This window comes from Rhinoraja longicauda, chromosome 1, assembly GCF_053455715.1.
Source record: "Rhinoraja longicauda isolate Sanriku21f chromosome 1, sRhiLon1.1, whole genome shotgun sequence".
Lineage (NCBI taxonomy): Eukaryota > Metazoa > Chordata > Chondrichthyes > Rajiformes > Arhynchobatidae > Rhinoraja > Rhinoraja longicauda.
In genome coordinates this window covers 76,238,505-76,254,102 of record NC_135953.1, presented here as the reverse complement: position 1 = coordinate 76,254,102, position 15,598 = coordinate 76,238,505, and the positions used below count along the sequence as shown (strand labels likewise).

General features: G+C 43.0%; 1 protein-coding gene across 1 annotated transcript; it reads right to left on the bottom strand.

The window, feature by feature from the left end:
• Positions 1–8,697: 8,697 nt before the first annotated feature.
• LOC144599645 (testisin-like) lies at positions 8,698–14,804 on the bottom strand. The gene is made up of 6 exons (XM_078410802.1): positions 14,613–14,804; positions 13,560–13,625; positions 12,522–12,690; positions 11,149–11,405; positions 10,684–10,805; positions 8,698–9,217 (listed from the first exon to the last, which is right to left on the bottom strand). The coding sequence occupies exons 1-6, from the start codon at positions 14,752–14,754 to the stop codon at positions 9,056–9,058; spliced, it is 918 nt and encodes a 305-aa protein (XP_078266928.1). The 5' UTR covers positions 14,755–14,804; the 3' UTR covers positions 8,698–9,055.
• Between the last annotated feature and the right edge of the window lie 794 nt (positions 14,805–15,598).

Here is a 15,598-nt window from a genome sequence, read left to right as displayed (position 1 = left end):
CAAAACTTCCACTCTCTTCCCCCCACGCCCACGGACAGGCAGCTCGACCCCTACCAAGGTGGCCGACACGCACAGCCCCTGCAAGGGGATGGAAGGCCCCGCGGGCACTGAAACGTCCCGCGGCCGAGCCGCGCCGGCGATGTTAAGTCCAGCGGCCGAGCCGCGCCGGGCGATGGAAGGCCCTGCAGCCGAGCCCCACCGGGCGCTGCCAAGTCCCGTGGTCGAGCCGCGCCAGCGATGTTAAGTCCAGCGGCTGAGCCGCGCCGGGCGATGGAAGACCCCGCGGCCGCGCCGGGCGCTGAACCGTTCTGCCGCCGCGCCGGGCGATGGAAGGCCCCACGGCCGAGCCGCACCGAGCGCTGAGATGTTCTGCGGCCGTACCGGGCGATGGAAGGCCCCGCGCCCGAGCCGTGCCGGGCACTGTTAGGTCCCGCGGCCGAGCCGCGCCGGCGATGCTAAGTCCAGCGGCCGCGCCGCGCTGGACGATGGAAGGCCCCGCGGGCGATGGAAGGCCCCGCGGCCGAGCTGCGCCCCGGGGAAGAGACCTAATAAAAGAAAGGTTTCCCCCACCCCACTCCCCCCCCCCACACATACACGGCCAAAAACAGAAACAAAAACCATCCCAACACCGACACAAACAAAAAAAAAGGAAAAAATACAGACAGACTGCCAGAGAGCCGCAGCCGTTAGGCGCAGCCACACGTGACTTATCCACTGACTTGGCCTCCACAGCCCTCTATGCCTTCTGCCATCCAGCCAACCCGCTATCCATGCTAGTATCTTCCCTTCAAAACCATGGGCTCTCATCTTCCTTAGCAGCCTGATGTGTGGCACCTTATCAATGGCCTTCTGAAAATTTAGGTAAACGACATCTTCAATCTCCCCTCTGTCTGTCCTGCTATTAACTTTCTCAAAGAACTCCAGCAGATTTGTCATGCAGGATTTTCCCTTCACAAAACCATGCTGACTTTGGCCTATTTTATTGTGAACTTCTAAGTCCTGCGTAATCTCTTCCTTTGACTAAAATCTTATCAACCACCAACGTCAGGCGAACTGGCCTATAGTTTCCCCTCTTCTGCTTTGCTCCCTTCTTGTACAGCGGGGTGATATTCGCAATCTTCCAATCTTCAGGAACCACTCCTAGCTCTAGTGATTCTTGAAATATCACACCAAATGCCTCTCCAATCTCTGAGGCCATCTTCTTCAGTACCCTGGGGTGCAGTCCATCCGGCCTAGGTGACTTATCCACTCTCACACCCTTCAGTTTTCTTAGCACCTTCTAGTTAGTAATCACCACTAACTTCCACCCCCTGACTCTCTGGGGGGTAGCTTGCATTCGTGCTTCAACTTTTTTCTCCGTATTGCCCTCTTGGTTACCTTTTGTTGTTATTTAAAACATCCCAATCCTCTTGCTTCCCACTAATCTTTGCAATGTTATATGTGTCGTTGACCTCCTTTGTCAGCCATGGTCGTCTTATTCCGCCCCTGGAATATTTCTTCCTCTTTGGAATGAAATGATCCTGCACCTACAACCCACCTCTAACGAATGTACTCTTGCTCTCCATCCTTGCTGCTCAACTTCTGCTGCCAACTCTACATATCTAAGCTTTTCCCTTTCATAAGCCTCATCCACTAGGTTCGAAGGCACTGTCAGCTCTATAAAATACACTATCCGCTAACTAACTGACGATAACACAGCATCAGGCCTCAAACTAGTACTGATTATTTCCTGCAGAACAACAAAGATTAGTGGGAAGCCAGAGGATTGGATGTTTTGAAAGCACAACAAAAGATAACTAAAAGGACAATACGGAGAGAAAAGATGAAGTACGAATGTAAGCTAGTCAATAATATGAAAGAGCATAGCAAGAGTTTCTTCTGATATATTAAGCGTAAAAAAGAGGCAAGAATGGACGTTGGGCTGCTGGAGAATGATGCAGGAGAAGTGATAACGGGAAATCAAAAAATGGCAGAGGAATTGAATCGCTTTTTTGCATCAATCTTCACAGTGGAAAACACCAGCTGTGTGCCCGCAATCCCAGAGAGTTAGGGGGTGGAAGTTAATGGAGTGGCGATTACTAAGGAGAAGAAGCCAGGAAAACTGAAAGGTCTGAGGGTGGATAATTCACCTGCACCGGATGGACTGCACCCCAGGGTTCTGAAGGAGGTGGCCTCAGAGATTGTGGAGGCATTTGGTGTGATATTTCAAGAATCACTAGAGTTAGGAGTGGTTCCTGAAGATTGGAAAATTGCGAATATCACCCTGCTGTTCAATAAGGGAGCAAAGCAGAAGAGCAGAAACTTTAGGCCGGTTAGCCTGACTTCGGTGGTTGGTAAGATTTTAGAGTCCATTATAAAGGATGAGGTTATGCAGTACTTGGAAGTTCACAATAAAATAGGCCAAAGATATCACAAAATGCTGGAGTAACTCAGCGGTTCAGGCGGCATCTCGGGAGAGAAGGAATGGGTGACGTTTTGGGTCGAGACCCTTCTTCAGACTGATGTCGGGGGGGGTGGGACAAAGAAAGGATATAGGTGGAGACAGGAAGACAGAGGGAGAACTGGGAAGAGGGAGGGGAAGAGTGGGACAGAGGAACTATCTAAGGTTAGAGAAGTCAATGTTCATACCGCTGGGCTGTAAGCTGCCCAAGCGAAATAAGAGGTGCTGTTCCTCCAATTTGCGGTGGGCCTCACTATGACACTGGAGGAGGCCCACGACAGAAAGCTCAGACTGGGAGTGGGAGGGGGAATTGAAGTGCTGAGCCACCGGGAGATCAGGTTGGTTAAGGTGGACTGAGTGAAGGTGTTGAGCCTTTGTGGCCATGTTTGCAGATGATGCTAAGATAGGTGGATGGGCAGGCAGTGTAGAGAAAGCAAGGACTCTGCCGAAGGACTTGGACAGGTTAGGAGAGTGGCAAAAAAGTGGCAGATGAAATTCAGTATTGCAAAATGCAGTCATGCATTCTGGTAATAAGAATAAAGGCATAGATTATTTTCTAAATTGAGAGAGAAACCAGAAATCGGAGATGCAAAGGGACTTGGGAGTGCTGGTGCAGGACTCCCAAAAAGTTAATTTGCAAGTCAAATCAGTAGAAAGGATGGCAAATTCAATGCTAGCATTTATATCAAGAGGACTGGAATACAAAAACAGAGATGGAATGCCAAGGCTCTATAAAGCGCTGGTCAGGTCGCCTTTGGAGTACTGTGAGCAGATTTGGGCCCCATATCTGAGGAAGGATGTGCTGGCTCTGGAGAGGGTCTAGAGGAGGATTACAAAAATGATTCCAGGCATGAGTGAGTTAGCATATGATGAGCATTTGACAGCACTGGGCCTCTACTCGCTGGAATTTAGAAGGTTGCGGGGGGACCTCATTGAAACTTACAGAATAATGAAAGGCATAGATAGAGTGGATGTGGAAAGGATGTTTCCACTGGTGGGAGTGTCTAGGACCAGAGGTCATAGCCTCAGAATTAATGGCTGCTCTTTTCAAAAGGAGGTGAGAAGAAACCTTTTTAGTCGGAGGGTAGTTAATCTGTGGAACTCATTGCCACAGAGTGCTGTGGAGCCCAAGTAACTGGATATCTTTAAGGCAGAGATAGACAAATTCTTGATTAGAACAGGTGTCAGGATTATGGGGAGAAGGAAGTAACATTGGATTAGGAAGCAGAGATCAGCCATGATTGAATGGCAGAGTGAACTCGATGGGCCAAATGGCCTAATTCTACTCCTATAACTTGTGAACTTGTGAACCTGTGAAAACATGGTAACTTGGTGCTGATTTAAAAGTGTAATTAAAATTCTGTGCTCCCTAAAATAAATCTGAGTGCTTTATTAGCATTTAAATTGATTTTCTGACATGCAATATTTTAATGGTTTTAGTTCAGTTTAAAGATACAGCATGGAAACAGGCCTTTTGGCACACCGAATCCACACTGACCATCAGTCACCCATTCGCACTAGTTCTATATTATCCCATTTTCACATCTACTTCCTACACATTTGGGGCAATTTACAGAGGCCAAATAACTTACAAAATGCACGTCATTAAGATGTTGGAGGAAACCCGAGCACCCAGAGGTAACCCACGTGATCACAGGGGAAACACGCAAACTTCACACATCCTGAGGTCAGGATCAAACTAGGATCTCTGGCACTCTGAGGCAGCGGCTCTACCAGACTGTGCCACTCTTTCATTCACCTGAATCCCTAGACTTCAGAATTTTACTTCATTCACACTCTTATTTTCTACTAGACCAAGTGGACCCGTTGGGCCCATTCCTCGTACAGGGGGGACAGGGAAGGGGAGAGGGTATGATTGAGTGAGGCCTGGACCCAAAGCCTCTCTTGTATTTTAGCACCCTCAACCCCCCACTCAATCCCCCTTATCCCCCCCCCCTCCTCCCCCTACTGACCCACTCCATCCCTCCTAGCCACCCCCACTTGCCCGTCATCTGCCCCCACCCGGGACGCAGGGGGATGGAGTGGCTGAGTGTTATACCAATGCAGTAGAGGTTTGGGGGAGTATCAAAGGGGGTTCAGGGGGGATGAATTGGGTGAATGGAGAGTGGAAGTGAGGGGGGATAAGGGGGCTGGGGGGAGAAGAGTGGGTGAGAAGAGGATAAGGGGGGATGAGGTTGGTTGTGGGGGGAGATGATAAGTGGAGTTGAGGGGGTGTGGATGGAGTGGGTGAGTGGGGCTCTTAAAAAAAAACCTGAAACCAATTTAAATTAATGCAGCACAGGTTTGGGGGAATTTTAAGGGGGATTAAGGGGGGAATGGAGTGCGTGAGTGGGGCTCTGAAGAAAAATCCTAAACACAATTTCAGTTAATGCAGGAAAGGTTTGGGGGAGTTTTACACTTTTACACTTTTCTGCTACCTATTACAGTTGTTAAATGAAAGGTAAAGAAAGACACAAAGTGCTGGAGTAACTCAATGGGTTAGGCAGCATTTCTGGAGAACATGGATAGGTGATGTTTTGGTTCAGACTTATCTTCACAGAGTCTGAAGAAGGGTTCCGACCTGAAATATCATGTACCATGTTCTCCAGAGATGCTGCCTAACCCGTTGAATTACTACAGCACTTTGTTACATTTTTTTGTAAACTTATGTCTCTAAATAAAAGGGAACATGGAGTTTCATAAGATCCACACTCTTTTGAATTGCATCCTGATTTGCGCCCTCATCTCAGGAATAATGAGCATATCCTTATTCTATACATTTCCCTTCAGAGGTAAAATCCTTTCCCCATCAACGCTATCAAACTTTGATAATAATTTTGTGTTTCAATGAGATTATCACTCATTTTACTGTCATTATAGTTATTCTCTTCAGAGAACATCCATCTCAATCCACAAATTACTCTTTTGATGTAGGGAGATCAGACTCTTGTGTTGTCTCATATTTGTGATCCATGTTTTTTCTGATAGTTTCTTTCCTTCTCTGCCATTTGTAATAAAGATTAATAAAGATATAACATTTACCTTCATTGTTTGCTCATTGACAAGGGGAAGAGAAGGCCAAAATTCCTCTGGACACAAAAGACTGCAAACGCTAAAATCTTGAGCAAAAACAAAGTGCTGGATGAACTTGGTGGGTCAGGCAGATGTTGCCTGACTTGCTGAGTTCCTCCAGCAGTTTGTTTTTCACATTTTAATGCACATCCTCTCTTGAAGTGGCTATTTACTTATATTCTTTATTTAAAAATGCTATTAATGTTTAACTTCCCTAAAACACATTTCCAAATGCTTATGTATTTTGACAAGTAGATCTTACAGTTACTCCACACCCTGCAGTAGTTTTCCACAACGTTCTCATTCATTATCTTCCACTCTAGAATGCACAAGTGCACACTCCCCTGGAATGAAATATAGTTGCCAAGCCTGCTCTTCCTATTACTTTACCACTGCGCCACCTGAAGTATATTTTCATGCTTCCTGCTTATTACCTTTATCAAATGTCTTAAGTTTACGTCATTAGAAAGATGTCAATATGGTGTTTGCTCTTTCTGAAATAAAATCGTGAATATTCCGTGAACATGAACCCTTAGTCACATCAGCCCTTCTCCAATTCAAACAATACTATTAAACCTAATTTTTTTGTTTCCTGTTCATCAGCCTACTTTGTTTGTACATCACGGTTTTGAAATTATTCCATTCAATGCCGTGGCATGTGAAGGCATGCATGCCAAATGCCTTTTACACTACAGTATCCACCTGTGTTGCTACTTTCTGGTAGCTATTGACTTGCATCTCAAAGTGTCTTTGCATGTAAACACTCATATGTTCAGTGCTGTTTATTCTGTATGTCCTACCAGAACATATCCCAGTCCTGGAATGACATAGCATGGCAAGAAGCCATTCAGCCCACCCTACTTGTAACGACTTATTGAAAGAACAATGAAATCAGCTCCACTCTTCTCTTTCATCCATTCTGATGCAAAAACTATCACAGCAGTACAATAACATGAGAATATCCAAACACGGGGAGGAACAAGCATCGAATGTCACTGGCTTGGTGTTTGAATATATCACAGTGAAGTGTTTTTAACATGCCAAAGCTGCTCTAGGTACGTGGCACACGTGCATGTTATCAGCCACATTGTCTTCAGAAAAGAAAGGTGAAGAAAAAGGAAAAAGTGTTGGCAGCATGGATCAGGGCATCCAAAAAGCTGAGGCATTTTTGTTTCCCTTACAGATCATGAATCTGTACAGATCTGTGCAGATCTGCCCCTGTTATCTCATAAGGTCATAAGTGATAGGTGCAGGATAAGGCCATTTGGCCCATCAATTCCACTCTGCCATTCAATCATTGCTGATCTATTTCTCCCTCCTAGCCCCATTCTCATGCCTTTTTCCCAAGTTCCCTGGTCTGCTTGGTTCATGCTTCATTCAGGTCATCTATGCAATGAGTCATGATTTAGGTTGCGGTCTATCTCCTTTGAGAGGAAGTTTGAACTCCTGCTTAAAATTGTCTCCCTGCCCCTCTTATCGCTAAGTACTTTCCATTTCTGCTTGTGGATTCGCTTAGGGATTTGATTTTCCTTTCCTCTGCCTGCGATTCACTATTGACAGTTAATCAGGGAAACATGAAGTTCATCATTGATTGGGAGGGAAATATATTTCAAGGAACCCGGCAGGCAGGTTTGCTAATGCTACACGGGTGGGTTTAAACTAGATTGGCAGAAGGTGGGATCTCACTTAGGACAGAAACAGGTCATAAATAAGGTCATCAGGTCATAAAGAATAGGAGTAGAATTAGGCTATTTGGCCCATCAAGTCTACTCCACCATTCAATCATGGCTGATCTATCTCTCCCTCCTAATGCCCTTCTCCTGCTTTCTTCCCATAGGTGAGAAGTTGGTATAGAGGGTGGTACACACACATATATATATATATATATATATATATATGTGTGTGTGTTTGTATGTGTATATATACACACTGAACTTTTTTTCTCTCGTTATTATATTGTTTACAGTGTTCCATGTTTACATATTCTGTTGGGCTGCAGCAAGTAAGAATTTCATTCTTCAACCTGGAGCACAGGACAAAACTCTCTTGACTGAGTTGAGTATAGGAGCAAAGAGGTGCTTCTGTGGTTGAAGAGGGTCCTGGTGAGACCACACCTGGAGTATTGTGTGCAGTTTCGGTCTCCTAATTTGAGGAAGGACTTTCTTGCTATTAAAGGAGTGCAGCAAGGTTAATTCCTGGGATGGCGGGACTGTCTTATGATGAAAGAATGGAGCCACTGGGCTTGTATTCACTGGCATTTAAAAGGATGAGGGGGGATCTCATAGAAACATAAAATGATTAAGGGATTGGACACATTAGATGCAGGAAACATTTCCCCGATGTTGGGGGAGTCCAGAACCAGGGGCCAGTTTAAGAATAAGGAGTGGGCCATTTAGAACTGAGATGAGGAAAATCTTTTTCACCCAGAGGGTTGTGAATTTGTGGAATTCTCTGCCTCAGAAGGCAGTGGAGGCCAATTCACTGGATACGTTAAAAAAAAAGTTAGATAGAGCTCTTAGGGCTCGTGGAATCAAGGGATATGGGGAGAAAGCAGGATTGTGGATGATCAGCCATGATCACATAGAACGCTGGCTAGAAGGGCCGAATGGTCTACTCCTACACCTATTGTCTATGCATCTATGTTTATCATTGCCATACCTGGTTTAATTTATAACCTTCAGGTGAAATAGACTTTTCTTGGCATGTGTAAATGACAATCTAACCTGTACCTCCATCAATTCCTTCTTCCATGGACTCAACTTGGTCGATTAACACCATTTGTTTGCTGTCAGGTAAAATAAAAAGATTGCATGCTGTTTTGCTAAGGGCTTCCTCTAACTTGCTCCCTGCCCTCATATGGAGACCAAGGCTCAAATATCACAGAATCCCATCTTTAATAGCTTGGTGTCTTCCTGGGCGCAGACTAACTGCTGCATTCCCTATATTAAAGTGGCCACAACAATTATTTAAAAATTCAGCACTGCTCTCCCTTTCCCATTTACAAAGCTTTATTACAGACAACAACTCAAGTAGGGAATTCAAGTTTTTAATGTTATTGTAAACAATTTGCTAGCTTTATATCAATAAATACAGTATAATTTACAAAGTCACATTGTAACATACAAAATTCCACCACGTGTGAAAATATTTCCAAAATATTAGAATAAGATTAACAATCCAAATTTGCAATTTAATTTCTATATTAATCCTCTTAGAACTTTCAGCATTCTAAGGGGGTTAATTGAAGCAACTGATTTACCGCTTGCCAATATTAATTAAAACAAATATAAGCGAGAATACAACAGTACTATGCCATAACTGGTTGAATACAAAGCTAGACAGTTTAAAATCCAGTTTCACAAAGTGAGATTCTTTACAATCTGGTCCAAGACCATGATAAAGCTTTTACAAAGCCAAATGATTTACATTCAAACTCCAATGTAACATGAAGCAGTTCACAACGGTGCTGTCGCCAGGTGTTACCCCAGTCATCAGCAACAGTCAAACACCATGATGATCACGTTAGGCTGCCAGCAGCACTCATTATTGTATTCCATCCTTTATCCATTCATGAACAGCTGCCGTCTCTGTATATAGTCCTGGATGTTCAGATCTTCCACAGCTTACTCCAGCGGAAACAACTCCTGCAACAATCCACGCACGAGAATTCCTATCTTGGCACAGCAACGGCCCTCCAGAATCACCCTGGGGAGAAAAGAAAAACAACTTTATTGTTGTTTGTTTACGACCTGTGGCACTCAGTGGGGTCGTTATGTTGCTGCAACTAGGCTGACCCATCAGCTTCAAACCCCAAAATGATTATTTCTTTCCACAGATGCTCCCATCCTGCTGAGACCTTTCCAGAGTTTCTACTCGTGAAATTCATTGTGTTGACCCGCCTTTGGTTGTTGCACTACAGCAGGGGGAGTCAGGAATGGAGGAAATTAATCACATATTTCCATTTCCTGCTTTATTTTCAAAAGTTATTAAATCAAGGGAGTCTCAGTCTATTCCAATCAATATTTAGAAGTGTACCTATTACTGAAATGTAGTGATGGATCAACTATTTGCAACATTTAAGGACACATTAGCCTGTAGTTTCAGAATATAAAGTTCAAGAAAGATTCACTTATTCTGATGTCCTTGCATAAAGCTCATAAAAACAATTGCTAGTTCAATTCTTAGCCCAATAATTTATTCCTGCATGCACAATAGGGCTTGTTGACCTTTCCTCACAATCCACTCGTGAGGAATTTGGACTGAAGGTGCCATGCATCATCCAAAAGTGGAAAGTAAGCTGTTCAAACTAGCACCCAACAGGATATGTGCATGTGTATAATTAAAAACACTGCCACAAATGTAGTTAACACACAGGGTAGGAGTTTGTAATGAACAATGCATCATTTCCATTACTATTCTATCAGCAGTCAAGCCACCACACGCAGCCAAACCTTTGGACCCTCCACCCCTTTTAACAACTTAACCAGAATTTAATTCCCCAGAAATACATTCTAGCCTTAGAGGGAGTACAGAGAAGGTTAACCAGATTGATCCCTGGGATGGCAGGACTTTCATATGAAGAAAGACTGGATAGACTAGGCTTGTACTCACTGGAATTTAGAAGACTGAGGGGGGATCTTATAGAAACATATAAAATTCTTAAGGGGTTGGAGAGGCTAGATGCGGGAAGATTGTTCCCGATGTTGGGGAAGTCCAGAACTAGGGGTCACAGCTTAAGGATAAGGGGGAAGTCTTTTAGGACCGAGATGAGAAAACATTTCTTCACACAGAGAGTGGTGAGTCTGTGGAATTCTCTGCCACAGAAGGTAGTTGAGGCCAGTTCATTGGCTATATTTAAGAGGGAGTTAGATGTGGCCCTTGTGGCTAAAGGGATCAGGGGGTATGGAGAGAAGGCAGGTACAGGTTACTGAGCTGGATGATCAGCCATGATCATATTGAATGGCGGTGCAGGCTCGAAGGGCCGAATGGCCTACTCCTGCACCTATTTTCTATGTTTCTATGTTTCTATCAGTATCTCCACCTCCACACATTGGTCTTTAAATATTTGGTGATCCAGCTCGAGGCCATTTCTTGACAAGTAGAGTCACATCCAAGAAAGAAGAAAGTGTATAATCCCAGGAAGAATGAGGTAATTAAGAACAATTCCATACCTCACATGCATCTGTGCTTCCTTCAGGTATCCCTGCACAAATCCTGGGCGTCGCCTCTTGGCACTGGGTGTTGTTGTAAACCTTCACTTCACTCTTCAAAAGCTCATTACCTATCAATCCACCTGGCAAGGAACAGTAAGAAGTTAGTTTGTAGTGCAAAAGAGGCAATACATTCCATGCGTTATTCCAGCCCCTTGTGACTGCACTGTTCCTTCATCCCACACACCAGATAGATAAATGGATACCCAAATAGATTAAATAAAACAGATCAGACATATTTGGCCAGAAAGTTATGTCTTTTAAATTTTGCCAAAATAACTGCTATTTCTTCCAAATGGTCTTGCTCTCATTTTAAACACAAGACCTACACTGCCAGAACAGAAATGATTTAAAAGCCAATTTTGTGTGATCCAAAGAACAGGTATAATGGCAAGAAGATAAATGTAACATCATTTTGATCATTACCTTGAACTGTTTGTCCCCATCCAATCGTTGTACATGTTTGACCGGAAATGGAAGTCGTGGCTGCAGATAGACAAGCTGGTTGGACAAAGTCTGTGTATTCAACTGGCTCGGACAACTCCAGTAGGGCAACATCGTAATTAGGGTCAGTTGATACACGAGGATGTAACAATATTGTTTTAATTTTTCGTTTCTGAATACGGTTTGTTGCCTGATCCAAGAAATGGACTCCAAACACTGCAATCCAATTTTCTGGGTCGCTAGAATTCCGAGATAAAAAGATTGAATTTATTTTTCCAAAACTTAAAAATTTAAGTCATAAGGCTCAGCTGTACTCATCCTAAATTTAAAACACCTTCTGTCAGTTACATAGCCAGATAATAGCAACTGGTGACAAATGTTCAACTATATTCAAGTTTTCTATGAAACTAAATATTCACTAGACATGTAGATCAAAAAATCTTAATCACATTTAAGATCTTTTTATTGCAATATTATCACTGTGGATTGTAAATATGAGCAGTGGTTCCTCAAAAGTCAAATAAACATTATCCAGCCTCAAAACAATGATCTTAAACCCTTCTTGCTCTGGCAATCATGTTTCCAATGCCCATTTAAGCTGTGCCATTTCTATCGGATAGATTTTCCAAATTATTGATTAAGTCCCCATGTATGTACATTTTCTACATTAGGCAACTAATTCTACACAAAGTAAAACAGTTGGTGTTCAGATAGCATATCCTAGAAGCTTAACATGACACGGAGAAACAAGTTGAATAGAATGCTTAAACACCCCATATGCAGGAAGCACAGGCGTGTTATGATATTGCACAATTGCCAATTTGAGAAGCTGAATTACAGAATTCCAATTAACAGATTGTTTTACATTTCAGTTAAAGGGACATTTGCTTTAAGCACCAATTTAGTTAGCTTCAGGCTGCAGCATCCTACATTTAATGCTGTTACATTACATGTCTGTTATCTTCAAGATATTAATCATATTAATCATTAATCATAATCAGCAGCTCCCACCCCATGCAGGACACTGTCACTGCACTGAGTAGCTCCTTCAGTGACAGACTCCTTCACCCCAACTGCGTGAAGGAGAGATATAGGAGATCCTTCCTTCCCGCTGCTGTGAGACTGCACAACCAGCACTGCTCCCAGCAGACGAGTCAACAGTAACAGCTAAGGAATACAATTTATCCTTGTCTTTACTTTTATTTATAATGAATGATCTCTTGCTATCCACTTTGTTGCTGTAACACTGTAAATTTCCCCGGTGTGGGACAAATAAAGGAATATATTATTATTATATGGGAACAACAATACAGAAAACAAAACATTTTTAAAAATTGAGCAGCAATGGTATTTACCCTTTACTGAAGCAATGGGCAGCTGATAAAATCCATCTACAGGAGATGAGTGTTGCTGCACAGACGTGTTGACCATTGAGCTGTAAACTGACTATAAAAGGCCACTCGCCATCAAACGTGCTTGATCCACCGAAAATCCCGTCAGATTGGGTTTTCCGTTGACCACATCCTTTCAAATAAAAAACAAATAATGTGTTAATATGCCAAATCCTCAAAATTGAAAACTACGAAGATCTTTGAATTAAAGCCTATGGGGGTAATTTAAAGCCTCATCCAAAATATAGCGACTGGGCAGAGAACCTCAATGCCACATTGCTTTGTCAGTGTAAATACAAATGTGCTGTCAGGGTCAGCACAGAGGTGCAACTAGTGGGCCTGCTGTCTCATTGCTCCATCTCCCATGTTCAATCCTCTCCCATGAAGAGTGTACACACACACATTCGCCATGACCACATGGTTTTCATCTAAGTGTTTTACTTTCTTTCTGCAACTCAAGAATATGAGAGTTTGCAGCTTAAATGGCTATTGCATATTGCTTTAGGCGGCATGGTAGAGCAGCGGTAGAGTTGCTGCCTTACAACTCCAAGGACCCGGGTTTTGATCCTGATTACAGGTGCTGTCTTGTACGTTCTATCCATGATTTGCGTGGGTTTTCTCCGGGATCTCTGGTTTCCTCCCACATTCCAAAGATTGGATTGTAGGTTACAGATCGTAGGTTTACATTTATACCAAACTAGGATTGTAGGTTAATTGGCTTGGTATAAATGTAAAATTGTCCCTAGTGTGTAGGATAGTGTTAACGTGCGAGGATCGCTGGGTGGCGCAGACTCGGTGGCCGAAGGGCTTGTTTCCGCGCTGTATCTCCAAACTAAACTAGTGTAGGTGCGAGGTAGAATCTGGAGAGGAGTTGATGGGAATGTGTGGACAATAATAGTTCAGCACAGGATTAGTCCAGAAATTGGTGGCCAATGGTCAGTGAGGGTTCAGAGAACTAAAGCACCCATTTTCATATGGTATCTCTATACTATTGCAACTTACCACAGGCTGTATATTCAGATCTTCTGCAAGCTTCACTGTCCGTGCACTTGCGAGGGAGGTAAAAGACTGCAATACAAAACATTTTACAAAGCTGTTATATATAGCCAAGTAATCTTAAAAACTTTCATTAAAATGTTACAAATGAATGGAGTTCAACTTGGACTACAAGTTGTTCTAACAGGCATTTACTCTGGTTCAACAATACCCCAAAGACACAAGGGCCTGAGCGTTTTCACCCAATCCCAGAAATCAGAACATTTATGATAGAGCCGCGTTTAAAATCACAGGGTTGGACATGATCACCGGATCAGCATTGCAAAAGCCCCCACCCGAAAAATGTGCACTTATAAACAAGTATTCAGAGGAGTATTTGAAACAGTAACATTTTTCTTCATTCCAATTTACCAAATTAGGAGTTTCTAGCAATAACAACCCTTTTAGTACCCGTTGACTAAAAACCCTTTAGTCCTCAGGTTAAAATCAAAAGCCTTCCCATTAACATCTGATCTCCATACATCATTTCTAGCAAGCTCAGCAGTGTTCTTCCAATTTTAATTCTCGTTAAAACGAGAAACCATCGTGCAAGTTCAAGTTTACCCAATTAGTGCTTCTGCACCCATTCACTCATTCAAAGTGTGGCTGGTCACTTGACATAAACATTAAGCCAGTTTATACTAAATTGATGTTCTTTCAGCTCGATATCAATGGACACAGCAGCATCTCGGGGTTTGCAATAGATTGTAATCAAACGCGGGGGGAAATCTAAGACGAATGATCTTCAACTCCACCACAAATACAAAGTCAGACCATAAAAAAGTGGTATTTAGCAAACGCCTTTGGGAAATGCTAGCGCGGGAAGAATTTCAACATCAGTAAACCCCCTATCAGAACGGCTAAAATAAACTCGATGTTTCATTTTACAGAGAGAAATGGATCTGCCTTAGGAATAATTAAACCCCAAAATAACTGCCGTCAGTTAAGAAAGAATTAGAAAAAAAACCCGAAACTGTTTATATTTCGCCTGCAAACAGCATTTCAAAGCAAATTACTCACCCAACACATAAGCGATCAGCCCTGCGGCTATTAAAACAAACAGCAAGACTGAAATTATTGCCAGTATCATTAAAACTCTGGACGTCGGTATCAGTGTCTTGACCTCCTCGGTCTTCGCCGCTTCCACATTCGCGATGGTCATTTTGACAACGAGAACAAACGAGCAGCCACTGGAGAGAATCCGATGTCAACCACGACTCGCAACCACAGCAGTGAATGAAACCAGTCAACGCGCCGGTATTTATGGAGAGGAGGGAGTGGCATCAGGTGCCTCCAGGTCTGAGCTGACGGGGCAGATCCCCGCCTGGTAAATATGGTCCTGGGCGCTCATCCGCCCTTGCACATTTACATTGGAGTATTGTATGAGAAGGAGTGATGGTGATAGAATACAAACAGGTCCAGCAAGTGGGAGGGATTTGTTGTGATTTTCCAAAGCAGTTGCGCGAGGAATGGGACAGCAAGCGATGGATTAAGGAAATAAACGACAAAGGTGCTGAAGATGAACTTGATGCCGTTAGTTCTTCGTCCCGCCTGAGCCCCCATGCAAGTAGAATCTATCTCTGGGTTTTTTCTATCTGCCCGAGAGGGAGGTTGATGATAATGGGTGATGTTGAAGGGATGATGATGAGCGAGGGAAGGGTTGATGAGTGGGGGATTGTTGTGTGTGTTGGGGGTGATGCAGATGGTGTTTTTATAGTTTGATGCAAAGCCAACGAAGGTGGGATCTGAACCTGCCCCAAAGTCACAAATATATAAAGAGGTCTTTGTAACTATTATTTTTAAAATTATATTTGCGAATATTGTAGATTTTGTAGATTTACCATTTTACTGAAACATTAATGTAAAAGTAACAATTTTGCCACAAAATGACAACTTTTATCAAGTAAAAAATATTAAGGTTATTAATAACTAGTTAAAGGTGAATATAAGTATGACATTAATTTATGGTGTGAGAGATTACTAATGGTAATAATCCTATCCATTGT